Source organism: Spea bombifrons, chromosome 7, assembly GCF_027358695.1.
Source record: "Spea bombifrons isolate aSpeBom1 chromosome 7, aSpeBom1.2.pri, whole genome shotgun sequence".
In the NCBI taxonomy this organism is placed as follows: domain Eukaryota; kingdom Metazoa; phylum Chordata; class Amphibia; order Anura; family Pelobatidae; genus Spea; species Spea bombifrons.
In genome coordinates, this window is record NC_071093.1 from 31,723,758 (window position 1) to 31,734,746 (window position 10,989).

General features: G+C 38.4%; 1 protein-coding gene across 1 annotated transcript; it reads right to left on the reverse strand.

Annotated features, from left to right (window-relative positions):
• Positions 1–2,843: 2,843 nt before the first annotated feature.
• On the reverse strand, positions 2,844–9,638 carry LOC128502222 (solute carrier family 40 member 1-like). Its single transcript, XM_053471980.1, has 8 exons — positions 9,596–9,638; positions 8,679–8,746; positions 7,828–7,987; positions 7,391–7,503; positions 7,044–7,170; positions 4,549–4,800; positions 3,345–4,007; positions 2,844–3,194 (listed from the first exon to the last, which is right to left on the reverse strand). The coding sequence occupies exons 1-8, from the start codon at positions 9,636–9,638 to the stop codon at positions 2,866–2,868; spliced, it is 1,755 nt and encodes a 584-aa protein (XP_053327955.1). The 3' UTR covers positions 2,844–2,865.
• Positions 9,639–10,989: the final 1,351 nt, after the last annotated feature.

Sequence of the window (10,989 nt, forward strand, 5' to 3'; positions counted from 1 at the left end):
TGACTAAGCTAAAATAAGTCCAGGGACAAATTGCCTCGTCATGTCCTTCAGATTATTTAGCTGGAAACTTGCCAAGAGAGAGTCTACAATTATTGTCTATCTATGGTATGTGCTCTAGATTAAGAAATATCTTCCTTTTGTAACAAAGCCCTTGTTAAAAGGTGCACACATATCACTCATAGTATAACGCAACATTGGCACAATACCAAAAGGTGACAGTAACAGATGATATCTCAGTACAAGGCATCAAATCTGTATTCTTCTGTGCAGTCAAAGTGTATTGCTTCCAACAGGAAGATTGATGTGTCTTAGTGAACAGATCACAGAAATGCACACCTTTTTGCACTTTTCTTGTCTGATGGACATTAAGAACTGTATACATTCAGTAATAAAGGTGAAAAACTACAGAGGAATGGAAACCATTATGTAGAACAATGATCACCAAATGATATTGAATGTGTGCATTCGGTTTGGTAAGGTGGGTTTAAATATTATTATTACACATAAAAAATACATAGGTGTCTTGTAAAAATGACAGATGTTATCACCCTAGCACACATAGCAACGGTTATGTTGTAGTAGCCACGTGTCACACACCTGTGACAGTGGGAGGCATTTAATAAGAGGAAGAATGGAGGTGAAGCCATACAGCATACCTTCAAATTGTCAGGATTTATGTGGGACACTCCCAATTTTGGGGCTCTAACCACTTACCTGGATAATGGTCTTATACAGTAGATCCACAATTATATGTTTGTCCCCCGAAGCACCTCAATGGTCACAGCAACAGTACAGTGAGAAAGAGTGATTGGGAGGAATCAGCAAGGACAGCGGTGAGCAGAGATAAATACGATAAGGATGATAATTACGTTAAAAGATGCTGGTAAGACAGTGAGAGCCAGAAGTAAAAGAAGCAAGAGCAGGAGCACATAGTTTCCATCTGCATCATCCCTGGTTATAAGATATATTTTATAAATATACAGTATATCAAATTAATTCACAGTGAAAAATCACCCCCCCCCCCAAAAAAAATACAGGTTTTAAAAGTAGTTACTGTTATAATTTTTTTTTGTATAGGCTGACTTTGCAATGCAAGCAGTAACTTTTTAATCTGTACTTTGCTTAATACAGTTAGTGAAAAATCTTTTTTAATTAAATACCTCTCAAGTTAACGTATTCAGTTTTAATTGCAAAATATTACAAACACATTTGTTCCGGTCTAAAGCTTATGTAGTCTAGTGCACTTTTGTCCTTAAAATACCCATTGTGCCACAATCCACTGTAAAATCTATTTCTGATTACATTCATATTTGGGTACATAAAATATTTTTGGAAATGTACATTTTTGCCATAGTATCTTTACTACTAATTACAGATTATAAAACGGCTTTAAGAACATGAATAGATAAAATAAAGATTTTTTTATAATACCTCAAAGTACCCCGATTTCAGTTAGTCCCATCTAATGGTTGCTTATCAAGGACGTGAATCAGTGGGACCGCAATGCATTTAGCCCAGTAGGGCTCTCAAGCAAGTTATAGCCTTCTCTGAGCACCATTAACGAGGCACCTGCTGGGCAGGTGGGCTGCTCAGCCCTATGGTTTGGTCATAGCCTGCAAATATGCATAGCACAAAAATCATAAAGAAAGCAGAGCGCACAACCTAAAAAGCATAAAACGCATACACATTCAGACACCTGGGTTGCTGCTACAAAAATAATGAGCAATAAGTTCACAAAACAAAGTAAGAATTCAACACATACCCAGCAAATACCATTCAAAAAACACCTGAGGCAAAAATATTGGAGATTCCAATTCACTAAATGGCCATATATCGCTTAGCCCGTCACTACATCAAAGTCCATCTGCGAGTCCTATTTAATTTTACATGGCTATGTTCAGGGGAGGGCTGGCAGCCTAAGGCCTGGGGGGCAAGTCAAGTGAAGTGGCTCCGCCCCCTCGCACTCACCTTTCACCCCTCACGCTGCTCACATCACTATGCGGCCATCAGACTGCTGGAAAACTTATCTAAACGGCCGCTGGGTGCTGATGCCACCGGCCGGAGCTACTTTAATCCTTTTTTTTATTTATTTAATATGCCGGATCGGCTTGCCATATTAAAAATAAATAAATAAAGTATTAAAGTAGCGCCGGCCGGCAGCATCAGCACCCAGCGGCCGTTTAGATTCGATTTCCAACAATCTGATGGCCGCATAGTGATGGGAGCAGCGTGAGGGGTGAAAGGTGAGTGCGAGGGGGCGGAGCTTTCACCCCTCACGCTGCTCCCATCACTTGGCGGCCATCGCATACGGCCGCTGGGTGCTGATGTCGCCGGCCGGCGTTGCTTTAATACTAATTTTTTTTTCATTTAATAGCCAATCCGGCTTGCCATGTTAAATTTTTAAAAAAGTATTAAAGTAGCGCCGGCGGCATCAGCACCCAGCGGCCGTTTAGATTAGATTTCGGGCGGCCTGGGGGGCAATTGCCCCTGGCTATGTTGCTTACCAAGGAGTTGAATCAATGGGACTGCTTTGCATATAAACCCAATGAGACTCTCAAGCAATTTAAAACCTTCTCTAGGCACCTTGATTTACTTTACAAGATATCATAAACTTTAAACTATAAATATTTTTTTTAAAAAAAAAAAAACTTTTATTGTTTAAGAATAAAATACAGAGTTGTGCTAATCGTGGTATCAAGACTGGTGAACTGAACAAACTGAACTTAAATAAGGGATAACAATGCAGACCTTTGCAGTAACTTTATCCACATGGTGGTATTTTATAAAATATAGAAATAAATACATTTTATAAATACATATTTCCTCATCTTTGGGGTATATTCCATTTAACTTGACTGAATGATGTTAAACTCCATTAGAATTTATTTGATCTGTGTTTGAAGTCAATGAATCTGGACTTTGTGAAGATGATTGGCAGCAGGTATACAGTTGTTTCCCCAGTGTCTTGTAAGCATAATGGTAATACATAATGTGTCCCATACCAACAAATGAGACTGAGATGAGCACCAACAAACCAAAGGATTCTGGGTTTGGGGCAATGATAACCATGACAAAATGAAGAAGGTCCAGAAGACAGTTCATCGAGTCCTGAACACCATTTATAATTCCACGTTCAGATTCTTCTGCATTTTCTTGAATCAGTTGTGTCACAGTTAAATCAAAAGACCAAAGACCTACAAAGAAACATTTTTTAGTTATCGGTTCTGACTTTTCATTGAATACGGATATTTTTTCACATGAAGTGTTAAACACACTATTCTAAAAGAAGTCTAAGTGCCAGAAGTAACAATGTTACAATTTGCCTCTCTTAAAAATAGACTTACCAGCTCGTGCAGCAATTATTCCCACAAACAACAATATAACAGACATAAGGTTCTCTGTGCTGGAATTGAGCTGCATGTCTGTGTTCGTGATACCAGACAGCTCCTGTGCATGCACAGTAACATTATATCCTGTCCACACATGAGGAGATGCTGTGGATGATGAGTTCATGTCCATATTATGCACTCTACTGATGTTGGCATATGCGAGAACAGATAGATCCTTAGGGCTTCCAGGCATAAATACAGAGACCACACAAAAAACCAAGCTAGAAAGTTGAGCTATTCCAGAGATAAGGCCTGTGCGTATCAGACCACATTTCTTCTGCAGCCACGTGAAGGCCACAGTTCCCAGAATTCCTACAATGGCTGATACACCTATAAGGATACTGAGTACTGAGCTACTTAGCCCTTGAGTATATGCATAGCCAACAGTGATGGAATCAAAGCCTAAAACAGTCATGTAGAGAAAAGAAAGTGCCATCCCTGCCAGGAAAAATGGTTGCTTGTAATAGAGAATCCATCCATCCCGGAATGTATGGAAGGGTTTGACAATATGGGAAACACAACTGGATTCTTCCTTCGTTTGAGACTCAACAACAAATGATGTAGTACGAGGAACTAAACTTTCAGCTTCATTTGGTGTTGCATCTTGTGGAGCTGACCCTTTATCTGACAAAGGAAAAATATCATAATTTTTTAACATGATGTGTTTTTTGCCTAAAAGCTACTAAATGCATCTTTACAATCATAACCTAACTTCATCACATTTAGCAAATGTATATCAACAACTCAATATTTATGTTACAGAAAAATAACAAATTAAACTGGGTTGAACATAAATCTCTGTTCATAAGAAGGAATACATTCTATATATATAATTTATTTATTTCTGCCATTCTGGGAATATGTAAAAGTACCACAAAATAGCTGGAGGTAGAGGAAGAGGCAAATGTACTAGAGGTAAATGTACTTTTGGAAAAGAAACAATTTGAATTTAAAGGGACCTCTCAGTTAAAGTCTATATGATGACTGGAGTGTCTTCCTCATTTACCTGTTATTATAGTTCTCACTTTTAAATGTCCAATTAAACAAATATACTTATTAACTTTATTCAAAGAAAAATACTGTAACAATAGGTTTACTTTTGCTATAGTTGTATTTTTCTGATGGGTTTAGTGTATTATGTTATGTATTATTTCCTTACCCTCAAGTCTACTGTTGTTTAATTGTTTCATCTCCTGGGCATCATCTGTTTGTTGCTTCTTGTTCATAAGCTCTGGTGTCTTCTCATAAACCTTCCAGAGTATGAAGTATTCTACACAGACTGACAACAGATTCCATCCAACAACAAATCCACAGCCAATCACCAGTGAACCAAACGTCATTATCTGCCCAACAGCCATGGGTGCCAAAATATTGGTCACCTGGTCAATCCTTCGAAGTGTGGCATTCATACCTACAAACAAGTAAAGGAGATCCGAAACATTTTTTTGGGGATATAAAGCAGTTTAAACATTTGTTAAAATGAGAAATACTTTTGTTCCCAAGGAAATATTTTCTGATGTCTTAAAAGCTCTTGTGACTCTACATCTTATTCTTGACCTAGCACATTGCAAATTTTGCACACTTCTTCTCTGGAGCCAAAAGGGAGAATAAGGTAGAAGGGGTCCGCAGGAGGCCTATGTGTCATTTTTAAACATAATGTGCAATTTGAATCTGGAGTCGAACAACAACAGCCATATGTCAACAAGGCAGGTATTAGGGTCTTTGGCAAACCATGTTTTCGGCTCTCCCTCTGTACGCAAAGGGAAAAACCTGACCAGGCAGCTGCCTATTTTGCCTAGTAGGGCTGCTCCTGTGAGTCAAGATGAAATTATTTTCATTGAATAGTTTTTTTGATTTACATAGATTCTGGGGATTACGGTATAAGAACAGGTGTATAATGTTTGGAATGGGCAGAGCAAAAATAGAGTAGTTCCCCAAGGGGTCAACATAAGTATGTAAATAACAATGTGTGTTACCAGAATTAGTAGGCCAAGTTTCCAAACCCAAGTGTTGGTGACAAGGTTTAAGGGGGAACTGTCACGTTTAGCATAATAATTCATGCTGTTAGCACAATTCACAATTCATGCCTTTAGCATAATTCACTTAATACAGCCATGTATAGCTTGTATTATTTGTATGTCCATCAGTGTAATTTGGCTAAACATTTAGTTTATCTTCCAAGGCAGGTAATGGCACTACTAGCATTATTAAAATATTGACCTGCTGTTTTCTCCCACCCTTTCACCTCTGTTAGCTGTGTGAATTAATCAGTCAGCAAAATAACAAATGGAAAGAGATAAGTAAATGGTGGAGTAATATTTACCCTGCCCATTGTATGCACATAAGGCAGATTTCTAATAAATATACATTGCTGATTTGAATCAGTAAACATCATTACATGGGTTTATTTAGTATATAAAATTCAGATTTAAAAAAATTATAAATAAATAGATCTTCTTTAAGAAGTCATTACTGTATTTAGCCTGTTGTTGGCTACTGCTAGTTACCAGCAGAACTCGTTTGTGATTTCCATGGCCTCCAGGTTAATGGTAGTGCAGAATATATGCATAATACTTATAACATTAACAGGGGCGTCTTTGATAGTGATTGGACCCTGGGCTTTCCTGTTGGTGGTGATTGGTATATATGATATAAAAAGTTATGTGGCTGGGGGGGTTCAATGTAGGAGTCATGTGTACTTGCCTACTGAGTGCAGTTTAGGAGGAGAGTGTCAGAGTCAGCGCTGTCTTCCCTCCTTCTGACCCTAGCGTGACTGCGCATGAGACATCCTCACTCCAAAAGCACAGGACAAGGGAGGAGCACGATACTATGCCGATCACATAGTATATGAATTGTGCATGTCCAGCAAGTGACTTAAAACGGGCGTACAAGTCATGATCCCCTCAGGTGCTGTTGCGGGCAGCTGTTTTGGGCTCTTCCTCTTCTCTTTATCTCCCCCTCTTCTCATTATCTTTCCCACTTCTCCCCATCTCTCATTATTTTTCTCCTTTCTCTTTATCCCATCTATCCATTTTTTCTTAACTTCTCCTTTTCTCTATCCCTTCTTCTCTTTATGTATATCACTATTATTCATCTTCTTCTCTCCCCTTTGTCTCTATCTCTCCTCCTCATTATCTCTCGTCTTTCTCCCTATGTCTCCCTTTACTCATTATAGCTCCCCATTAACTCCAACTTTTCTCTATCTCTCCCCTTCCCTATTTTGTTTTCTTCATCACTCCATGTTCTTACTAACTCTCCTCTTTCTCCTAATCTCTTACCTTCCTTAGGTCTTGTGGTGAGAGCATGAGTTCTATATACTCTGGGATATTACCAGTCCACCAGATAGCTGGCAGGGTGGCAGACACCAAAAACATTGGTGCCACGCCGTTGTCTGTGTACAGACACATTGCCAACCCTTAATTGCCACCCCTGTCAAAGTGCTGCCTGGGTCCCATGGAATATTAATATATCAACATGAAATGTATCAAGTAAAATTATATTAGATTGATTAAAATGATAGGAAATGAGATATGGAAAAAAAAAAGCTAACATGGATAGACAGTCATGATTAAAGTGTTTATAAACTTTCATATGAGGTGCTATTAATCAAATATAATGACGGGAGAATAGAGGAAAAGGTTTCTTATTTCTTACCTGCCAGGGCACATCTATCATTAGCCGCTACTACCACGATCCAGTCTTTCTCGATTGTGATTCCTGTAGCTGTACTTCCCAGGTTTGCAATACTTGCAATTATTATCACCAAAATGTAGCACACTGTCTTTGGAATCATAATAATAAACATATTAAGCCACAATATGCTGAAGTATCCTCATTCAATAAAATAAATACACACATCATTTAGTTTTACACCAGTCTCTATAAGTTTGCATTAATAAGGGGTGTTAATGGTGGAATCGGTTTCCAGTGTAAGAGTTGTTGACAATTTTTCCATGAAGAAATGCTGACAGAATTTTAAAAAAGAAAAGTCTGATACTCACCAATATCCAGCTATTATGCATTGTAAATTGCAATTTATACTCAAAAATAACCATGAGAATGATTCCGCAAAGGATAACAGACATGTTCTGTACAATCAAGGATGTCTTTGCCGCTAGTTAAATTGAAAGTGAAGAGTATTTAGCACATGCAAACTATGACTGTGATTGCTTTGAGCAATTTAACGCATCCTGTACACCTGTATGATAGATGTGTATGATAGAGGAGGGTGAGTGGGCTAGGCAGCGAGCCGAGATAAGGCTGAGCTAGCCCAGACTTTTTCATCAGATGTATTTAGGGCCCTCAAGCAGCATTTTATTTGTGACATTTTGATTAAAATATCCATGAAAATATATATTTCATATTGGTACATTAAGTGTATTTTGTATCAGTGTATTTTGTATCAGATATATTATTAGAGAGATGTTAGTCAACTTACCTTTGAGTCTTGGGCTCCTGTCCACCCAGTCTCCAATAATGGCCCCGAGTAGAAGGACAGATCCAGAAACCACCAGCCCATAAACCGCTGTTAGTAATAGGCTGTTACCATAAAGCTCAACCAAAAAAACAGATACTGCAAAATGCCACATCCGATCTCCCTAAAATGAAGGTTTATTGGCAAGTAAGTTAGGTTATTGTCAGTGGGATGAAGGCGTTAACAGCTAATACTGAAGAAGATAACACATTTGTGGTCTGGCCATTTCACATGTACACATGTTCCATACCTTGTCCTCTCAAGTTTTACACATATTTAATAATAGAATGTATGCAAAGTACTGTACAAATGCACCCTTGCAGTGTTAATGATCATTATTTAATACAGGCCAGTTTAAGGACAGATGGGGCTTTTGAATCACAAGAGTGCACCTCCAGTCTATTATACCATAAATACCTATTGCTATACTTCTATAACAAGGTGGCACTGTGGTTAGGAACACTGCTAGGCCAGAAGAGTTCTGTTTGCAGACCCTTCTATTACCCTCAGTCCTCGCCTTCTGAATTGCCGTCATAAATAGTCATATTCCAGGGTTTATGGCATCATGTCTTTTGACCCATGCACAACCCATAGCATGATTCTTACTTCTGCGCATAATCGAGGCCAATGTTCAAGACTTTACATAAGCAAGACACTGTGAAGTCAGATTCACATAAAATACAACCAAGGCTAGGACTACAGATCAGAAATAAGTCAAAGCGATCCACACATTTGGGGGTTGAGCCGACTGTCTTCCCGCCTTATTATCAATCATCTTCTAGATAATATAGATTATAAGGAACTAGGTTACTTACCCATGTTGAGAGAGCATGGCCAAGATAAAGAAGAAACTTTGCTGAGGTCAAATATGTGACAATTGATTCTGTAGAGATAAAAAGACTTTCTTTAGGGAAATTACACAAATACTTCAATAGGGTTGAGTTCAGGTTTCTCTACGGGGGAATTCACTTTTCTTCTCTAACCAGAAGCCATTGGACAGCATGAGAGAGATACAATGAGGCCCCCTTACACCGATCCATGGGGTGTTTCATTTGGGGTAGTATTCAGGTTATCTAATAGCTTTTCTCAGTAAAATAGTATACATAAGTTCAATATAATGGGAATTAACTCAACTATTATTTTACTTTACCTTTTTCATTCTGATACTGGTCAGTTTCACTGACGAGATGTTATTGAATTAATAACGTAAGAAGCATTTCATATGCTTTTTTCCTTGACAAACTTGTTTCTTGGTAGAAACATTAGTAAAACCAGTTTACCACAAAGCAATTATAAAATACAACCTTTAAGTGTTATTATCCTTTTAAATTGAACAACAAATTAATTTTGTTTATCTCATTCAGATCTCTCTAAAGACTTATGTAGCAGCAAACAGCCTGGTCCGTCTAGTCTGCCAAAAGTCTTTTCGTCACAGGTTCCAGTGTTCATTTGTGGATTATTTTCATTGTTTGGATAACCCAGTCCTCTTCATTATACTTTTAATTATTTCAATATTTGAAGCACACCCTCTTATTATTGAGGTATTGACCTTTTTTCTGACTTCCAAGACATTTCTCCATGGCTTTCTAACCTTTGACAAACTTTGTACCTAGATCTTTCCATGAAGAAATATATTGACGTAATATACACTAACTATTGCAAAACTGATGTAATTTACGTATATATTATTAAAAGTATATCTTATATATGGTTGGTAGCGTTTCGTACTTACCACCACATCCGTCCCTTCGTTTTCGATTATCTATGTCATCCATTATGTAGTTAGCTGGATCTCATCCATGTGTAGCTTTGAGCATCAGAGAAACCGAATACACAGAGGCTTCCCTTCTCCTTGAAATCTGAAGCAATGTCAGTGACGACAAGGATGAATCAGCATTGTAAAACCTGACTCTTCCCATACCCATGTCTGTCTGATACCGATGCCACCTTCCTGTCCAAATAATAATACTATTAATAACAACAATAATAATATCCTAATTTAATGTACTCAGGTAGAAGGTATGTGCATTCTGTTGCCCAGGCAACCATGACTGGCCAGTCAAAGGCTAGATTATTTCAACATATCTGCTGCTTACCTGTGTTTCAGTCCTCATTTTTAGTAGACTAACGCCCAGTCACTGCATATGGAATTGCATGTTAATAGAGCTAAAAGGGCCAACCAAATAACTTGTGGCTAAAGTGTTTTGAGTTTATGGTGAGTTTACAATTAATAACAACACACATTGTGGTGGGGTCATTCTAAAATTAGGGAAAATAAAGGTTAGCATTTCAGTTTAGTGATCGGTAGCAGGTACCGTATTTCCCCAAGTATAAGACGCTCCTATGTATAAGACGCTCCTTAATTTTGGGGGCCGAAATTTAAAAAAATATATATTACATTAAGTTATTGTACTGGCTGCCTGGGCATGATATGTGTGATGAATGTTAGCTGCTAGCAATTGTTAGCAATCGCACTGCTATCATGCTCAGGCAGCCAGTACATGCACATCACTTTCAGCCTCCCTGTCCCCCCTCACTGTGCCCCCCACACACGGATCCATGCTAACACACACACATATATTCATTCATTTACTCCCCCACCTTACCTGAACTGCAGATCTTCTGCTGCCGCTCGCAGACTTCCGTGGGGGCCGCTATTTCCCCTCTGCGTTGCTCGAACAGGAACAGGAACTGAGCGGAGTCATGTGATGCGATGTGCATTCACGTGACTCTACTGGTTTCCTGTGTCGCCGCGACAGATCAAGACGCACCCAATTTTTAGACCCCAAATTTTTCCAAAAAAGTGCATCTTATACATAGGGAAATACGTTAATTAAACACCTCTCTTAAGGCCCAGGTTGTTTATAATCCCCTTGTTATTGCATCATTAACTAAAGACTGTCTGGCCCTCGATCTAAGATCCTGAATGGCATGCATCCTGGCAGATTAAAATTTTTGAGTGGTACATATGTCATCCAATAATATTTACAGTAATACTAAATTTGGCTCATAAGCTGTTATTTGAACCGCTCAAAAGTGCGAATAATACCTTCTTTCCATAGAAAATACCCCAAAAATATGCTGTTTTTGCAGGTGCGCACATTCTGTTTTGCAAAATTGTTTTCA